The sequence below is a fragment of the Panulirus ornatus genome, chromosome 13 (genome assembly GCF_036320965.1).
Source record: "Panulirus ornatus isolate Po-2019 chromosome 13, ASM3632096v1, whole genome shotgun sequence".
Classification (NCBI taxonomy): domain Eukaryota; kingdom Metazoa; phylum Arthropoda; class Malacostraca; order Decapoda; family Palinuridae; genus Panulirus; species Panulirus ornatus.
The window spans coordinates 12,539,518-12,559,517 of NC_092236.1; the positions used below are offsets into that span (position 1 = coordinate 12,539,518).

General features: G+C 47.4%; 2 protein-coding genes across 3 annotated transcripts in view; one reads left to right on the top strand and one right to left on the bottom strand.

The window, feature by feature from the left end:
• Positions 1-3,558, top strand: part of LOC139752594 (uncharacterized) — an 18,419-nt gene extending 14,861 nt beyond the window's left edge. For both annotated transcript variants that reach the window (XM_071668350.1, XM_071668349.1), the window contains one exon: positions 1,909-3,558. In XM_071668350.1, coding sequence (XP_071524451.1) covers positions 1,909-2,119 — 211 coding nt within the window. In that variant the 3' untranslated portion in view covers positions 2,120-3,558. The remainder of the gene's footprint in view (positions 1-1,908) is intronic.
• Positions 1-20,000, bottom strand: part of Rab10 (RAS oncogene family member Rab10) — a 146,121-nt gene that overhangs the window by 67,855 nt on the left and 58,266 nt on the right. The gene's annotated exons all lie outside the window — the stretch shown is intronic.

Here is a 20,000-nt window from a genome sequence, read left to right on the forward strand (position 1 = left end):
CCGTCTCTACATTCATACCTGCGTGAGGTTCCCTCAGACTTGCTCCTCATTCATGTTTTATGATCAACTGGCATATTTCGGTTGTTACTACAGGTGGATAATGTACTCTCTACCACGCACTGAAAAGTGCTGGCATCTGTCTGGTGCTCCAAACATCCGTTTACATCTCTCTCTCCCTCTCCCTCATGCGTTCTTACCCTCATCTCTACACTCTCCCTCTCCTTCCCTCCCTCCCTCCGCCTCTCACCAAGATGGCCACCCCTCCAATGGTCTGTTATAATTGAGTAATATTAGCAGAAGAGGAGCTTGCTACCCTCGCCTCCCACATTATCCGATATCTGGCTTCCTTTACATCATTTACCAACAAACGTAACTAACTTAATGAGTCTAATGAGCCTCCAGGTCCCTAACTGTTTTGCCATAACCTTGTTCGTTCGTCCTCCTCTGTTCCTCTGTCTGTCTGTCTGTTTGGTGTATGATGTCTGAGTTTTGGCACAGAAAGGATTTTATGGAGTCCATCTATCTATCTATCTATCTATCTATCTATCTATCTATCTATCTATATATATAGTTCCAGAGAGAGAGCCACAATGCTTGATTAATATGACAACTACCCGATCCATGATTCACCTATCCTGCCGCTCTACCAACATGTGTTAACATAAGAAATCTGATCATCTGCACTAAATTACTTTCCCTTACCCTACATCCGAACACATATATCCCTGGTCATTTTCTACCATCTACCTGGAAACATTAAATACACCCTGCTTATGTTACTGTACCATCGCTCTTTTTATTTCCACACACGTCCTCGTACCCTTACGTTACTTATCGATCACTACCCCTCCACCACATTGTCCTCAAACAGTCACCGCACACCATCCTCTGGAATCCATCCACTAGCCACGCCTCCCACTCAACTTTCCCCTACCGTTCAAATACCCGATTTTGGTTCCCGAGAAGTGTGTATCATCGATCCACCTTCAGGTGGCCCGATTCGCCTCAACTTACTATGTACCCTTCCGTCAGGTTCCTCCGCTGCAGGACAGTCCGATAGCTGTAATACAATATATATATATATATATATATATATATATATATATATATATATATATATATATGGTTAATGATTTCTATTCTTATTCTCTTACCACAACTCTGCTCACATTAACATGAGTGGATCGAGGGTCTACAGGCATGGTATATTACCTTCTGTAAGAGATTCATATTGCAGAAACGGGGTTCCTAACTCCTTAGGCTAGCAAAGAGCGCCACGTCTCAAGTTCCCAGGGGCAACATGATATTCTCAGCAGAAAATGCTTTCCATAAATGGAGTAAAACTCAACCACACGCTGATATACATATATGATCATATGAAACTGGTTGTCTGAGGCAGTCGTATGTCTGGAGGGAGTTCTCGACCCTTTTAATATTCCACGTCAGAGATCTGCATGAATCCAGGCCAACCCATCCAGCAGTAAAAGACTGAAATGACTCTACACAGACGAGAGAGAGATGCCACAATGAATTCTTGATTAATAGGACAATAATCAGTGATTCACAAGCCGCTCTACCAACAATGTGTTAACATGAGAAATACTGATAAGTGCAGTAAATTACTTCCCTTACCCATACATCGAACAGCATATATCCCCAGGATGTTCTACCAGCAGAATACTGAGAAGTAATTATTACCAACTGCTATATAGATTAACTGGTACCCATCGCATCGTTTTTGGGGCCATGTCCACCACCGTCCCCGACCCTTACACTGCTATGAATGCCACTACCCCTCCATCATTGTCACCTCACGGTCACCGCACCACATGCCTTAGTAGTCCATCCCTCACCGTCCTCCCACGTCAACTTCCTACCGTCTCAATGCCCGACTCTGGGTCTCCCCAGGGGTGTGGTATCATCGGAGGACCTGCAGGTGGCACCGACGCCTCAACTGTACTACTCGTACGCCTTCTTCGTCGGGTTCTCGCGCGGGTCGCAGGACAGGTGCCGTAAGCTGTACTCCAGGTGCCCGCACTCCGCCAGAGACATGATGCTTGCCTACAAGACGGCCCATTCCTCCCTGACTCAGGCCTCAAGACGGCCCACTCCTCCCTGACTCAGGCCCTGTCGGATCTCCTCCTTGCCCAGCCAAAAGAGTACCAGCCTATCCACTTGGGTTACCCACCTGCACAGTACTTTGCTTCACCTGCCTCACCCACCTGCAAAGCTTGGCCCGAGGAAAATACCGTAAGGTACCTGAATCACCTGGGAATGTCTAGGTCACCTAAAAAGCCAGGCCTTACCTCACCTGCACTTCTTGGCTTACCCGAAGCACCTATGTGGTCGCAGGTGATCTACTCGTAACCTGCACCTACAAAGGCTGCCTGTGAAGTAAACTGCTGGTAAGAATACTAAGATATCACAGGTGATGTAGACTAATAACTGTGTTACGAAAGTCACAGATGTTACAGTAACGCGTGACCTAATCAATCTTGCTGGTCCAGAGGGTTCAAAGTCAATGAATTTATCTATCTTTGCCACAGATGAGAAACAAATTCTTGTCACAGAGTGTTACAAAGTTATTTATCGTTTGTTATTACATTATTCACTGTTACAACATATAAGGCACTTATAAAGTTACTGGAATTTAATTCAAGTGTCACCAAGAGACTATTGGTTTCTTAATGACCGTCATTCGGTTGTTTATGATATAATGTAAAACGACTGTTATGTCATTAACTGATCTTGTGATTTGCGTGTCATTCTTGTACTCCTTACCAGTGAGAGTTAGAGTATTCTACTGCGATTGACATGTCACTTAAAGGCTATCAGAATGCTTATATGTTAGTATGTTACTAAATGTTTTATGATGTTAAAAAGTAATTTATACCTTTACTTAAGCTATACTTTTATACTTTTACTGTTATGTGACGCCTCAATGGTATCTACAGGTGTGTTACCTTGTGACTGTCACAGTGTTACTGAACTGAAGCTATACTGTTACCCTAAGACTGTTAAAATGTTACTTAATTGATATTGTTATTGTGTGATTGTTACAATGTTACTTAAAGGTATAGTATCATATAGTGATTGTTACAATGTTATTTAAAGCTATACCGCTACCTTGTGATTGTTACAAATGTTACTTGACTAAAGCTACATTGTTACCGCGTGATTGTTATAATATTACTTAACTAAGGCTTTACTGTTACCATGTGACTTTTCCAGTGTTACGAAGACCCGTCTCTAACATCTAATGGCTTGCCCTTAGAGCCACTTACTGTGACTGGTATAACGCTACTTAGAGATGCTTAGAATGCTTATTAACCGCCATTATACAGTTACTTAACAGGAAGTGTAGTAATACTTGTCGACTGTTCGTAGTGAGTCAAGTAAAACCTTCGATTTACTTAATCATATCATGTTAATTAGTGACTGCTATGGTGCTAGAGACTGAGCATTCCAACATTGTATTCTGTCACTTACAAATTCGAGTTTGGTAATTGTTATGATGTTGTTGATGAATATATTGTATTTTTTATTAAATAAACTCAAATGTGCTGTGGAGTCTAGTGAGGATACTGGGACCTGCCTGTGAACACGGCTCCAAATGGAGGTGGAGTAGAGGGTAGGAGGAGGAGGAGAGGGCAGCAGAGGGCTGGAGGAGGAGGAGGGGGCAGCTGCGGACTGGAGGAGGAGGAGGAGGAGGGGCAGCAGAGGACTGGAGGAGGAGGTATGTACAACAGAGGACTGGTGGAGGTCCTTACGAAAGGATGACATTGTATTCCGCTCTTTGTTTTCAAAGGGAGGGCTAACGTCTTCATCCAGATGGGGACCTTCTAACAAAGGGAATCCCTCTCAGGGAGGAACACTTTGTAGCGAGTGGATCAGAGGCACCCTGGGCCGCGTTCGTCCTAGGGTTTGCACCAGGTTCTGGGTAAGCGATGTCTCGAGACCATACACGAACGCTGAAGACTCACCTCCCGTGTGTCCCAGCGTAGTTTCATGATGTTACAGTCCTGAATTCTTTCTGTGTTACAGACATGATGACATCCAGGTGCCCTCTGTGGAATATATTCATATTGGCAAGAGAGGAAAATCTTTACCTCAATGAATCACAAAGTAATTCATATGTTCGTACAAATGATTCAGTCTTTTCTCGTCGTAGCGAAACATCGCACCATCCCCTTAAGAATATATACTCTGAAATGTCATTGATTTATCGGAAAAAAATAGGACCACAAGCTTAGTGAGAGTGGACGTGGTGTTATGATTATCCTCAAACACCTGACGAAGGTGTTCAAAGATCTTTCAGTTGGCAGATGTAACTTGACGTTGACGGCCCCCAGTGACCCTGGCAGTTAGTTAATAGGCCTTAGTAAAAGCCTTTGAATCAACCACCACCCGCGGAAGAAAGGCTACGTACACTTCAAACTCACAGACTTCATCCTGGTATTTCCGAAAATCCTGTCGTAGCCTGCATGTGCAGCCCGATCGTAAGAAATCTGAACAATTCCTGTGCACATCGGTGCCGAGGACGGAACGGAACGGACGGAAGGACAGACGCTTACTTAAGCGGTCGCCAACAAGTTAGCGTAAAGTCTCGCCCACGGTGCACTCCAGTCAATCTAGAGAACACGGACGAAAATGTTGCTCTGTACTGAGTCGTCATCAGGAACGCTTTGGTATACTGACTGTCTGATGACGACGATACAGCCATCATCCTAGCCTTGGCTAAGGTCTTTGGGAAGGCCAGGTTAACATAATCAAGGGTCACACCGTCATGTTCAAGAGGTTAATCAAATAACCCGGCATCAGTTCACAACTCATGTTCTACGTCTTAACAGGTGACCCCCTTTCCTCCTAGCCACAGCAGCGTCACTGGTCAGACACTGTTATGTTCCACGGTGGTCAGAAGGCTCCCCGGGGCCCGGCACACCTGCCTGTGGCCCCACGCTGGGATACACCTCCTGCTGCTCTGCCTCACTTATCGGAAATGATTCTATTTACGATCCTGGTTGATTTCTGTCTCTTGTTGTCCCCTCTCGCCTCTCCTACCCACGGATCCCTACTGTCGTTTTCCCTGTCTTCCTTACGTCTTCTTCCTTCCTTCCTCCTTCTCGACTCTCCTGATCCCCTCCTTGTCTTCCTTACGTCTTCTTCTTTCCTTCTCCTTCTTGGCTCTCCTGATCCCCTCCTTGTCTTCCTTACGTCTTCTTCCTTCCTTCCTTCCTCCTTCTTGGCTCTCCTGATCCCCTCCTTGTCTTCCTTACGTCTTCTTCCTCCTTGGCTCTCCTGATCCCCTTCTTGGCTTCTTTCCTCATGGAGTCTGTCTTCCTCGTAACCTTTATCATTTCTTTTTTTTACTTCATCGCCTTCCTTATCTATCACTCCTACCGCACTTACTTCCCTGTCGGTCAGAATCAAAGACTACAATATATCAACTTATTTTTTTTTTCTTTCTTTCTTTTCGTTGTCGCTAAAATAACGCAGTATTGGCTGTTTGGGCTTTAGAACTATCACTTGCCATTAAGGCCATCAACGTCGAGCTGCGTCCACCAACGACAAAATCTTTTTAACACCTTCAAATATTAAGGAGAGAAAAGGTTAAATTCCATTGGTTACTGGAGATGGTTAAGAACACGAGAGATCCATTAACTGAAGATGCAAAGTCAATAGACTTTCTCTATTCCATGGACTCTCGCTTGACTCCCACAGATACCAGCTCTGCAACGACACCCGACCAGCGATGAAGATGGAATAGGAATCAAAATGAAGGCAAGAGAGGTGTCATGCTCGGGTAACTCCTCCTCCTGCTACATTCCTGTCTCCTTAATCTCTCTCTCTCTCTCTCTCTCTCTCTCTCTCTCTCTCTCTCTCTCTCTCTCTCTCTCTCTCGTCCCTTCCTCTCCCTTCACAGCCTTGCCTTCCCCTCCCCATCATCATAACCCCAGCCTCCGGGGTCCTACCCAGGCAAGAAGTATGGGAGGATCAGATAACGCCTGTTGGACCCCGCCGCCGGTCATTAAGGATCCCTAACAAGGCCTTAGTGTCCGGTGGTGCTCCTCACCACCCTCCTGCCGGGGCCGACGCCGCCGCTGCCCTACCAATATATAGCGGCTCTGGTGTACTGCTGCAGCGACCGGGGTGGTGGTCGTGGCGACGGTACAGATGAACTTCTTCAGCGACGATCATGATTGGAGATGACGAAGATGAGGATGACTAAGACGATCGATGGAGATAACACGACATTCGAAGGTGTCGTCAACCTTGCCCACAATTTCTTCCCGGGAGCGAAGAATACCAAAACGTGACGACAGTGTATTAGATATACAACGGTAAACAGCTGACCGTATTCAAGCAACGGAGGCTGTGGGAGTGCCGGCAGCAGCAGCAGCAGCAGCAGGAGGAGGAGGGTTGGTAGCGATTCATCAGCTCGGCTCGGCTCGGAGATCCAGTTATCGATTCATCGGATATCAGTTTATGGCTGCCTTTACTCAAGGATCTTCACAGATTCTCGACCATCCTTGTCTTTGGCGTCATAAGGTCATTATCAAGTTTTTCCCAGCAGTAATGGCAAGCCAGGTGTAGTTTTAAAGGTACTGAGTAATGAAATGATTCCTGAGTCTGTGTTGCCTTTTAAGTGAGAGTGTACATCTTCCACTGGTCCATAGCCCGACCACCGGCTGTAACAAGGAAGGCTCAGCGGCGACTGGGGGTGGGGATAGAGGAGGTAGATCTTCGAAGTATATGAAGAAGTATTCTGGATACGTCTACACCCGATATGCAGCGCACACGACCCGCTCGCCCTCCTCACTACCAGCCATGATAGACGACTACACCAGCGATGGCCGGAGCTTTCCCTGGTCAGGTCGCTATGGAGGACATCGCACCACACACAACCCCATATTACACTCCACAAGTAAACTGTGGCGGAGGCATCGAAGATCGTAATCTCTTCTGGCACACGCCACTACAGTGGAGAAAGACACTTAAAGGAACATCTCAGATCACAGCTGTATTGTAACTCTTATAAAGACTTTGACCTTTAGATATGTTGGCTAGGCAGTCCAACACACACACAGAGGTTTGTGCCTTGAGGGAGGAGCGGTGCAATACAAGGGATGCGAGGCGGGTGGTGAGGAGGAGGAGGGAGGGTTGCGCCCCAACCTCTAACAGCAACTCGGGTCTCTCAGACTCTGTAAAGAGAAAAAGGAGATTCCTTGGAAGACATGATAAAGGCCTCTGATACGTACCATTGTTGAAAACAGTTATTTGTCTCTTTCTGGGCTAGCAACTTGGCTGCCAGCCGACTCAGAGGACTTGCTGTCGAATATTAAAGTTTTTCTGGTGATTATTTTCTCAGAGATCGTCCCTTCAACGATATGTTGGAGTTCTCCTAAATGGCCTTCAAATATTTCTCATCCAACCCATGTCATCATTCACCCCGCTTCCTGACTCATAATCTGAGATTTTCTATCCTTATCATCCACATTCCATCTACATACATCAGGTATTTAGGACACTTTTACTGTCCTCCAGCCAGTAACCTCGTCACAGACCATCAGGCCTTTCCCCATGTGATCAGGTCTTCTCTTACCTGTCATTCCCATGTAATCTCCTGTACTGTAATTCTCATCACAACGAGTAACCTTAAGAGCAGTCCTGTAGTGGGATAGTAACAGCTTCCACTGACGTGTGTCAACCTTCCATATAACTTCATCAAAATCGTCTCCCTTATGTTTGTACTTCCAGCTCGCCGTGTTCCCCTTCCCCACCTGAACACTCCTTTATGTCAAAGGCAAGTGGTTTTCAAGTCCTCAAAAACGTATGGTCATTCTTTTTCGATTTCTTTTCTTTTTTTCCTCCAAATTTTCCCCGGGCGCCAAGTGTGCCACCTGACCCAACACCCAGCAGGAGGCGCGCATCCAACGGCCTCATGACAAGTGACGGTCTGGGTCCGCCAGCGGGTAACACGACCAACATAACACCAGAATGTCCACCTTAATCGAACAGTCGTTCAAAATTGTGTGCTACGTTCTCAGCCACAGAGAAGGGCATCTCTCTCCTCATCTGAGCCACGCCAGAAATATGAGATTTCTCTGAATATATGATATGACTTCCAGTGACGGAAAACCTCCCTTCCCACAAAGAAAACAAATTCATGTTGAATAAAGAACTACGTGTATTCCAAACGCCTCCATCATTCTTCAAAAAAAAGATACATATTTCATGATTCAATCTTCCTTATTATGACCAGCTCTTTGGAAGCAGGTGAGGGTCGGCCTTGTGAATACAGGAGTCCAATGTTTACATGATGACGCATGGCGGGCGACGACTTGGAGACACCAGCGCGAGACTTTGAAGTGTTGTCAAGTATTCATCTTTGGCGTCCGTATACCGTGCAGGTCCAGCCGAATGTCTGAGGTCCATGTGATGATTCTAGACTGACATACAGGCGCCTTTAGATTTCCTTTTTTTTTTCTACAGTTTGAGAATTAAATTCTATAACTCGAGTTATTACATTTCCGACAAGAGTCGAACTTATGGAATCGATTTGGAAGTGTCCAGCTGTTAAATGGCCGCTTCTTACCCCCTCAGGAGTGACAGAAACTGTTCTCGGTGTGATGAACAGTAATCCCCGGTGTCACAGTGAACAATAACAGACAACCAAGAATGATAACTTTCCATCGCGATCAAGAGCTGAACTGTCTCCTGCCTTGAGAAAACTTTGTCCGCCTTCTTCCTAGGAGTTAAAACCCACTACATCATTTCGCAGGAGGTACTAAATAAAGACAGGAAGCAATATCTTACATTAAATCACCTCTGTCACTATGGAAACTCGCTGGCAAAGTATAGCTAGGAGGGATGGCCGGTAGCAAGGTCTATATCTACGTTCAGCCTCAACTAAAAGATCAAATATCAACGTAAGAGATGTCATGGAAGCAACGGCAAGTCTGCGCGATGCAGGCTGACGTTAATCGTTGATGGAGGTGATTACAGGAGTCCCATCAGAGTAGACAATTACCCTGTGAGTCATGAGGTGACATGATCCTTCGGGGGAGCTCCTCCCGTCGTCTTGCTCCCCACCCATGTCACTCATGGTGTCTCCGGCTAATGGTATAATCCAGTCAAACCGTAACCACATCATCCTAACATGGACGAGTATCATCTGAAGGCCGTATATGCGTGCACCCGCCTCCCTCCCCGCTCAAACGGAAGGACAAGTAGGAACAGATGGCACCTCGTCCCGCTTCCCGTGTGGGATAGGTATCGGCGGAGGGGACCCATGTCTCCCTATCCTCTGTCATGGATGGTGGAAAAGGTATTCACCGAATGGTCTGTGTCCTGCCTATCCTCCGTGACGGGTCGGGTAAGGGTATCGAAAGAAGGGCCCCAAGTCACGCCATCCTCTGTCATAGGTGATGGGGCACGTATTTAAGAGAGTGCCACACGTCTCCTCTTTGACGGGCGGGAGAAGGGTATCATCAAAGGGCGCCATGTCGCTCCCATCCTTTGTAATATGTGGTGTGAAAGGTCATCAACACAGAGCCCTATGTTCTAACCCCAAGTATGATGACAAGCAAGACAGCTGAGGGAGAAGTATCAATTCAAGAGCTCCAAGTTTCTTCCCTCCTCCGCGACCACAGTGGTGTCCGATGCGACGGGTATCAACAGAGCGCCTCCCTGACCACTGGCTGGTGGACAGTCAGGATCATGACACCAGAGAGAACCCATCGTGACTCCTCTGGTGTGGCCGAGTTCGTCTACGGCCATACTCTCAACTCTGCTCACCTCTCCACATTCTAACCACCTGAAGTGTTATGATTGAGTATCCAATACGTCTCATCCCTAAAAGAGTTCACACTACACTGTTTCATCTTGGCATGCAAACTAGAATCTCCGTAAGCCCAGTAAAACAAGTTACATAAGTAACTAACGTCACATATCTATCTATCTAACGTTCTCTCCATCTATACAATAAGACCGGTTGATTGATGGTGGTTGTACCTGAGCTCTCCGTTGAGGCTGCGTAGAGAGGGACCCGACCCCACACACCCTATGTTCCACTCCTGCAAGATAGTGAAACACGACGGGTAAGAGGTGCAGACTTGGCTCACCCCGGCAGCGCCGCGCTACGCCAAGGTCTGGTGAGTCTAGCAGGAGGTCGTCCTCGGGGAACATCAGATGCTTTACAGAGTAAGAGGAGGAAGAGGAGAGAAAAAAGAAAGAGTGAATGAAAGAAGGAAGAGGAAAGAAGAATTCCCCAAGGGCGTCTCCACCAAGATGAATAAGTCATCATCAACGAAGCTTTCACATAAGCAGGAACGCACTAGCCAGAACATCACGAGGATAGATAAATTACAGGTATTGTGAGACCAGAAGTCACCAGCAACACAGACTCACCAAGTACACCACCCACAACACGAACTCATCAAGCCCAGCAACCCAGCTGCAACAGCGGGTCACCAGGTCACACAGGCGGCAGTAGGAACAATACCAGAGGAGACATGGCAATAGCAGCAGGTCACAATACCCATTCCCTCACCTGCAGCATCAGGTCACAAGCCACAACAGGTTCGGTAAGTAGAGCAAAAGGTCACTCCAGATGCAGCAGGTCAGCAGGTGCAGCCAGAACAATAGCAACAGGAGGCAGGGGCTGCTGCTGGTGATACCCGAGACGTGTGTATGAGAGGCGGCAGGGAGGGTCAGGTGGGCTGAGCGACACCTTGTTAACCAAGGCAGTAGAGGCGGCCGCTGGCTGCTGCTCTGGCCTGCACCCCTGAATTCCTCGCTGGGTACACACACACACACACACACACACACACACACACACACACACACAACCATCAAGTTTCTAAACCAATTCGACAGCGTCAATTGTTAACAGTTCTGCAAACGGGGAACAACCAGAGAACAAGAGGCCATATCTCGAAATTTAACAAATAACTTGTCACGAAAGATATAAGAAAGTTCCTCTACCGTATATGAGAGGATGAACGGAATGAAGTAAGTTGTTAAACTATAAATGCTGAGAGTATAACATTAGCGAAGTAAGTTGTATAATGGTCGAGAAAGTCCAAAGATATGGGGCCCCCCTACGAGTGTGGAAATCCCTCCCCGTATTGTACATATAAGTAATTACACATTAATAACTGTAGCTTCAGTGTGGTAAAGATACAATCCTGACACCGTCTACAATATCAGGGATGAGATATCCCCACAACTAGACACTAGAGAACGTATTCCTAACGTGCATCCCTTGTCTAAGGATACATCTTACATACATACGCCTCTACAGTACTGGACAACATTCTCTTTAATACCGGTCACCTTCGAGAGGGCAAAGCAGTGAATAAAGGCACATTGAGCCATCCAAATCCACTGCTGTCCGACCGCAGGAAATGGCTTATGATCTTCGCTGTTTCATTCATACGAGTAAATCAAAAGTTACATCACTGGTCACATGGCCACAACCCTCTCATGACCCCAGTGGGTCCCCTCACTCCCTAATCTCGTGTTTGTATTATCTATTGAACGTCTACGGAATGATTTCATATGCATTATCAGTGGTGTGCGTGCGTGTGTGTGTGTGTGTGTGTGTGTGTGTGTGTGTGTGTGTGTGTGATACCGGTAGACCTTAAAGTCTTGGCAGCGTGTGTCTGCGATAACAATTTGTATGTTACGTGGGATAAGAGCTTTTTACCCTCGTGTTTCGCCATTACTCTGCCAGCGTGATATCCTGGGTCATGGAACTCACTACCCTCCCATCCTCTAAGGCCAGGTCAGATCAGGTGCCACGATTAGTCTAGAGGCGTGCGTGTGGTCACCACCTACTGATGACCTTCACACCCCCACATCCTGCAGACTATCCAGGGTCTGGAAGACTCCATAGCTTCTCCCTGGCGGCGGCGGCGGCGAGGCTACGGGTCCGACGCGACGGGCGCCCTACAGACACCACAATCAATTAGACAGATTGAGGAATCCGGTGAGTGAGCCTTCCCTCCCTCCTGACGAAAGACGTTGTCCAGGGTGTTGTAGGCACAAGTGGCGGCACCACCTCCCTCTCCCGCCACTGTAATGGAACGAATTAAAGCCATCTGGCGTGCACCTCGGGCGGACTGAAGCTCCACAGCGACACGTTAATGCCACAAGTTCCCTCGGCGACCCCGTGGCGACGCCCTCCTTCACGTGGGGCTGCAGTGGAGAGGGACAACCCTCCGGGAGGCTTCCAGCACTTTTGATAATCGTTGTTGGTCAAGATGATACCCACTGGGTAGGATGCCCAGCTTCCGCCTTACTTTTTTTTCCTACCCCTCACGCCCCTCCTCACCTACTTAAACAAGGCGACGAACTTTTCGAAAATATTGATTTTCCAGGACAAAAATCTTCATTGCCTTATCTACATAAGCCTGTCAAATACATATGCAATAAACACGGGGCGTTCAATCGTATGCAGAAGGAGAATATACAGCACACGAGTCACATGTTTGAAACTACTGCCCACACACCACAACACAGGTGCGACACATGGTGTACACACGACGCGTGCCTGACGTGGAGTGGTGGTCGTCCTACCTACACGACCCCATATACCGACACAGCTGCCCTACACACACACACACACACACACACACGTCCGTGGGTAACATCGTCGTTCCCCTACTTATATGACGGTTTGTACCTTACCAGTCATACGTTCATAACGTCATATAACACCGTCGTTAGCGTATACTGTATATCTCATCACCCAACAGCTTGGATGTTTATGTACATGACTGTATCAAAGTCGTGATGCCTTCCGTATATAGCCACGCAATGCCATGGTTACCCTCGGTATATCATCATATAATGCCGCTATATGTCCACCTGATACGGGTATATGGCCACCTAGTATCAGTATAAAGCCACCCATTACCTGTATATAGCCACCTTAATACCATTATACTGCTACTTAATACCGGTATTTGGCCAGCTAAAACCACAGTGGTGGCTCCCCTAACTACATGGCGCGGCTGATGAGCACCCCCTTCCACGGCTCGATACCCGGGATCGTATCACAGGACCATCCGGAACAGCTATCGATCTTCAGATGTTTGAAGACGAGTGTGATAACCCTCCTGGCCTGCCTTGGCCTCAGTCCGCTCCTCCTTCGTGATGTATATCATAATGTGTTCCCACGGCAGCATATGAACCAGATGTGATGGAATAATAAAATGGGAGAAAGATTCAAGTTACGGCCAATTTCAGAGGTGTCTCGGAGTTAGAGTGGAGCAACTTGTCTTCCTGTGGGAGGAGGGTCTGTCTCCAGAGACGGCGCGGATGTAGGCGGGTGGATGAAGGGGCGCGGGACTGGGTGACTGGATGAATGGGCCGCGGTAGATCTCAGTGTTCCTGCACACTGTGTGTGTGTGTGTGTTTTCGAGTGAGTTGGAATCTTGATGCAGGTGGATGGGTGTGCGGTAGGCGGACGGGCGTGATGTAGGTGGGTGGGAGGGCGGGCGGGTGTGACTGGGGTATGGGATAGAGGGGTTCAGCGGGTGGAGGTGGGCTGGTTCAGTGAACGGAGGTGGGCTGGGAAACAGTGGCGTTGACCCTGGAAAAAAAAAGTAAACTGTAACGCCATTTATCTCCTGTGGTCCGAGCTGGACCTCAGCTGGCGGCGGACCAGCCCTCAACCAGCCGGCCCTTACTGCCCATACGTCAAGAGTCAGTTACCTGCAGCGCTCTGTTATGGTAGGAGAGCTGTGTTGATACGATACCGGGGAGGAGTTAGCATGACAGTAACCTACAACCACCGAGGCGTTAGGAGTGTGAGGTAAGGAAATGACACGCCTCACTCCCTGGGACAAGCCACCACATCCTCGTTTCCTCCCGTGCTGGGTCATTACACAAGTACCTCGGGGCTAAGAGATGCAGCGGAAACAAAGCCGAGCTCCTTCAGGTGGGTCTTGTTCGCGTTATATATATATATATATATATATATATATATATATATATATATATATATATATATATATATATATATATATATATATACATACGTAGGCGGCAATGGTACCTGTTGTTCCCTTAGGCTTACAGCCTCCTGAGGATTTGTAGTTCTAAATAGCTCGTCCCTTCCCAGGTCCTATAGCACATTAACTGCCTGGTATTCACTGAGGCATTGCAACCTGTACCCACAAGCGCGGGCCAAGTGGGCGTGGATGAGTATTTAGCCTCCTTCTGTGGGATATCTCTTCACCACTTGGTGGGTATGTTGTTACAACTGTGATCACAATCTCATACCAGGTACAAATCCAATACAGTGACCTCTCAATGGAGAGGGGACTCCCCTGCGGAACATCTCTTAGGTTGTCCGGTGACAGCAATAACCTCAGCGCCACCAAAGGCCGAAGCCGCTGGTCAACATGAACAGCTATGGGAGAGACGTCACCCTGTCTGTCGTCAGACCCTACACTACGGTGAGGCGGGAGTCGTTCTGGTGTTCTGTGGAGCGCGAGAGACAGAGAGTATCGTACTGAGGATGGAGACTCATGTCACCATCCTCAGAAATTACTCGACTTCCATCTTATATCACTGAGGCTTATCAGGGTCCTAAATTATCCTTTAATCTTCCTCAAGATTGATGATAAAGTCACTAACACCTGCGGCCAGTGGGACATGTTACCCTGCACATGAACTAGTAAATTTCTAGGAATTTAATGACCTACGTTGCCGTCTGAGTTTAAGAAAATAAAGATGTGACAAATGTCATTACCATAATTCAGAAAACTCTGAGCTTCTAAGTGCCTTCAGATCTCCACCTGAGTGGCAGACAGCCGCCCTTCCCTAGCGCTCCCACAGGGTCTACTGCTAAGCAAGAACACAATGGTAGGTTGTGATCACACTACCGAGGGATGTGGTGGCCTCGCCTTCAGGTAACGTGAGTACGAAAGGCGTTCACTCGTCCTCAGCAATTGGGGTTTAAAGACTCGACTTTGGGAAAAAGACAAACGTAGATTAATCACAACATACCAGCAGTCGTTATAAGAGTGTCTGTGCATACCATTCGATTACCACCTCAATTCTACTTCAGTCCAGGTAAAGCTTAAAACCACAGAGTGTGGATCACTTGGCCTGGTCTGTCTGCAGGTGGCCACTGGCAGTATGAGGTGTTAGGGCCTGGCTCCTGCCGGCTCGAACCACCCGGGCCACTCAGCTGAGAGGATTAATGGAAAATATACATGACAGATATTCCTGGGGTTATTCTTTTACTCTCGACCGAAAAAACAACGACCAACCTTTTTTGAACAACAGGTATGTGTGTCTGTGTGTGTGTGTGTGTGTGTGTGTGTGTGTGTGTGTGTGTGTCAGGCAACTATCACGACGGACAGATGTCGCAAGACCAAGTGTGTGGGTGGAACTACCAAGGACGCACATACGTGCTAACACTAGAGGTGTGTGTGGGACTGCCACTCACGCACGGGTGTGCCAACACATAGGGGTGTGTGTGGAACTACCACACACGCAAGGACAACAAGAGAACGAAGAGCGAGGCTAATTGTGAGCACATTATAACCTCCTACTCTCATTCACAGTTACAACGGCTATATTACCCTCCCTCCCTCATCCCCAAATATTCCCGCACAACAACCATGAAAGAATCATAAAAAAAAAGATTAAACAGAATTACAATGTGATTAAAATGACGTGGGGAAAAACTGCCCAGGATTTTGCCTTCTCTTAAATATTTCACGGGGGAAAAAATACGAATACTTACATACAGAAAAATATACACACACACGTAAAACTTACATATGGGCACATCAACGCACATACAAACACGCAACAGCATATTTATAGACACACACACATACGCAGATGAATAAACACCGCCTCAGTATTGTGAGAGTTAGTGAAGAAGACGCAGTAAGATAAGCACAACCGTGGCTTGTTTAAGATCTCCCAGGCCCCAAGTTGCTGTCACTTCACCCTCCCTCGCTCAAATATGTGCTGCTGGCGCCCAGTCCTTCCAACACACGCTCCCTCAACATCTTCCACACGATAATCGACAACATGTAACGCACACGACATGAGTTCTCCTGCGGCTTGCGCCTGCCTAATGGCAAAGTCCTGTCGTAGGGAAATGAAAAGATTAAGACATCGAGTCCTACAAGTACACAAGACTTTCTTCCCTACACTATGCAAGGCTGGTAACCACACACACACACACACACACACACACACACACACACATACGTACATAGAAGGGTACATGAAAGAGGTGAACAGAAGGCCGGGAGGCTGGAGCTGGTGGCGTTGCTCAATCAGGCGAGGCAGTCAATCGTCCAACACATCTGTTATCTTATTACCCTCGGCAGCGTCATGGTCGGCGGCGCCCCGACCGCTCACCACCACCCAACGGCTAAACACCCCCTGTCTCAGCTAACCTCATTACTGAGGATAACTTCCCCGGGAAGTGAGAGGTGTGACAGTGTAACCCCCTCACTACTTGAAGTGTGAGGTGCGACAGTGTAACCCTCTCTACCGGAGGTGAGAGGTGTGACAGTGTAACCCTCTCACTACTGAAGGTAAGAGGTGCGACGGTGTAACCCTCTCACTACTGAAGGTGAGAGGTGCGACAGTGTAACCCTCTCTACCGAAGGTGAGAGGTGCGACAGTGTAACCCTCTCACTACTGAAGGTGAGAGGTGCGACAGTGTAACCCTCTCTACCGAAGGTGAGAGGTGCGACAGTGTAACCCTCCCACTACCGGAGGTGAGAGGTGCGACAGTGTAACCCTCTCACTACTGAAGGTGAGGGGATGCACCAGTAAAGACCACAAGGTTAACGAACGTTCGCCACACACCACAACTATAAATTTCATTTACCCACACCATAGCGAAACTATGTCTTTTATAGTTACGAAAAAAAGAGAATGATAGCTACTCTATCGGATCTTTATTTAACCTGAGGAATAATTGCTCTCTCTCTCTCTCTCTCTCTCTCTCTCTCTCTCTCTCTCTCTCTCTCTCTCTCTCTCTCTCTCTCGTCTTTATACCATGTAAACCGTTCCATCTACTGGATGGGCGTAGGTAATATCAGGAGGGAAGAGGAAAATCCCCTGGACGACAGAGTTCAACAGAAGAGAACGCGAAAGTAGCGCACAGCCATCCTGCTCATCATCTCCCATTACAGGTGAAGTGTCGGGTGCTCCCTCCTCCTCCTACCACAGGCATGGACCCTGGCGTGTGTATACATCCTACTTGCTGGCGCCGGTGGTAACTACAATGAACATTTCATCGCGCAAACAGAATGGAAAACACACTTCCAGCATGCAAGAATGGAAACATACATCTTATTACAAGCTTAAGAAACGATGAGGAGTACCTTGGTCGGGGGTGTATGATCTACAGTAAACGAGTGTGGTGATACAGGTGAAAATCTGATGGAGAGAACCTATTCAAACTCGTGTCTCACTTTACCACATGTCGCCTCCTCTAACGGGGATTTATTTCCTCCAGCCATTAAGTCTCAGTCCAGCTACACGACTATAAAATAAAAACAGTTTAATAACTAAATAAGTAATACTTGGGCGGCAGCAACTCAGAGTTACCTCGACAACAAGGAATCACAAAACGAGTAAAGTGAGGCAAAGTGTGTCCATCACAGTCGTGTTCGCTAACTGCCAACTCCAAACAGCCAGGAACTGCTCAAGTTGTTGTTGCTATCACCCTATCACGAGGAGGAGTTGGGAAGGTGTGGCCGTTGGCCGGGAAGATATCGGGGAGAGGCACGTCCAGGATCCTGGACACATACTCCGCTCCTCCTCCCCTCCCGAGATGCAAGTCTAGACAGCTTCGGTCACCTGACGTACTGAGTCTCGCAATGCCTCGAGGCAGCGCTCCTGTCTCTCAGTACATACCACACGGTCTCTCCCTCCAGAGGTGAAGTTCCCGGGTCACCGTTGCGGCCTGGGGGCCAACATGGGACACGCCCACATCTCCATACAGAGTGGAGAATAACGTTATCAAGGATTTCTTGAGAGAGGAAGGGAAAGCCAGTGATCTGGTGCCGCCTGTCATATCTAACCTCAGCCTCGGTTCCAACGCGAGCATGACCCAGACCAGTGCGTCATTATCTTCATAATGAAGCAAGGTAATGCTGGAGAACATTGTAGGCGAAACTAGGATCCTGCTAAAGACAACCTCTTACTACAACAGTACGAAAAGCGGTATTCTTAACCAGGTGAACCCGCCTTTCACAACGGCGACGAGCCAAGATCGCCGGGAAAAAAGGTACGAAGTTTAATCACCCAGGCCTTTGTACTGTATGCAAGCAACAAGGCATTGATTGAGCAGGAGGGATTCATACCCCCTGATAACAACATGCGATGTCACCTATTCTTTGGGCCAACTAGCAAGATCTTCCCTTGCACCATCTCTCTCTCTCTCTCTCTCTCTCTCAGACAAGCTGGGTCAGACAAGAGGACAAATGACTGGCAAAGTGATAAACTTCGAGCGACGCAGACCAGGTAGTGAGCCACAGACGAGGGTGAAGGATGAGCCAGCAGCTCCCGCACACACCACCAGGGAGGGACGAGAGCGACACTGTAATGCACGTGGAAGATGACCACATCCCGAACACCACGCTAGATTTCGTCTTCACTAAACACGAAAGTGTATTCAATCATTTTCTTTCCGAAGATGAAGTTTAGAGAGAAATATTTCTTCCAGAGAATAAGTCATATATATATATATATATATATATATATATATATATATATATATATATATATATATATATATATTTTACCTTAGCTGACGGCATGAAAATTTCGACGCTACTGCGCAAAACGCCTTAAAAACACAGAAGGTTTGCAAACTACTGATATCATCACTGTGGTAGTTCGAACTTTACCTCTAGAAGCCAGATATTTTCCATGGAAAGTCGACATCGTACAGAAAAGAAACATCTATGAAAAAAGTATTATTTTTCCTTAGAGATGTGGACGTGGCTGTCTTCCTGAGAGGTGCAAGACCTCCACAGGAGGAGGGAGGGAAAAAAAAGATAAGTAAGAAGTAATGTGCAGAGGCGAAGATGCTTCGCAAAGTCAGGCTTCCTATGGGTACGTCCTTGGCTCCTCTTCATAAGCCAGTCGAGGTCCCCCTGCAAAACAGTCTTTTGGCCTCACAACGAAAACTGAATGTTCCTCAATCAATATACTTCTCTCCCTCCCTTTAATCTTCCCAAAGCTTAAACCATCATACCTAAACAAAAAAAAAAAAAAAGAGAAAACCGGACAGAAACAATAAGGCTGCAATCTATTTTCGCAGATGGCAAGCGATTTAATGGGGACTCACGAATCGCTTGTTAAATACCCTTGTTCCACGGTACAAAGACGCGACTGCCTCTCTCTGCATGGGGTATCCGCTCCTATTTCAAAACCCAAGCGCAAAAAAAAATCCGACAAATGGTCATGGATTGATAAATACATGTTGTAATTGGTGGTCATCCTTGTAATCCTGATAGAGACATGGTTGGCAATGATGGGGTGGACCAGACGCTAGATTAAGGGTTCGATTGTCCGTGGCCGGCCGCCGGCCACGAAGGCCCCTCCTACACTATCTGTGTCCGTCTGTATGTAGCAATCGCTCTACCGTATCGTGAAATCTCTTGAGCAAGATAGTTCGACCAATGAGAACTACGGTACGACTCTTGAGCACGATGGTTCGACCAATGAGAACTACGGTACGACTCTTGAGCACGATGGTTCGACCAATGAGAACTACGGTACGACTCTTGAGCACGATGGTTCGACCAATGAGAAATACGGTACGACTCTTAAGCACGATGGTATGACCAATGAGAACTACGGTACGACTCTTGAGCACGATGGTTCGACCAATGAGAACTACGGTACGACTCTTAAGCACGATGGTTCGACCAATGAGAACTACGGTACGACTCTTAAGCACGATGGTTCGACCAATGAGAACTACGGTACGACTCTTA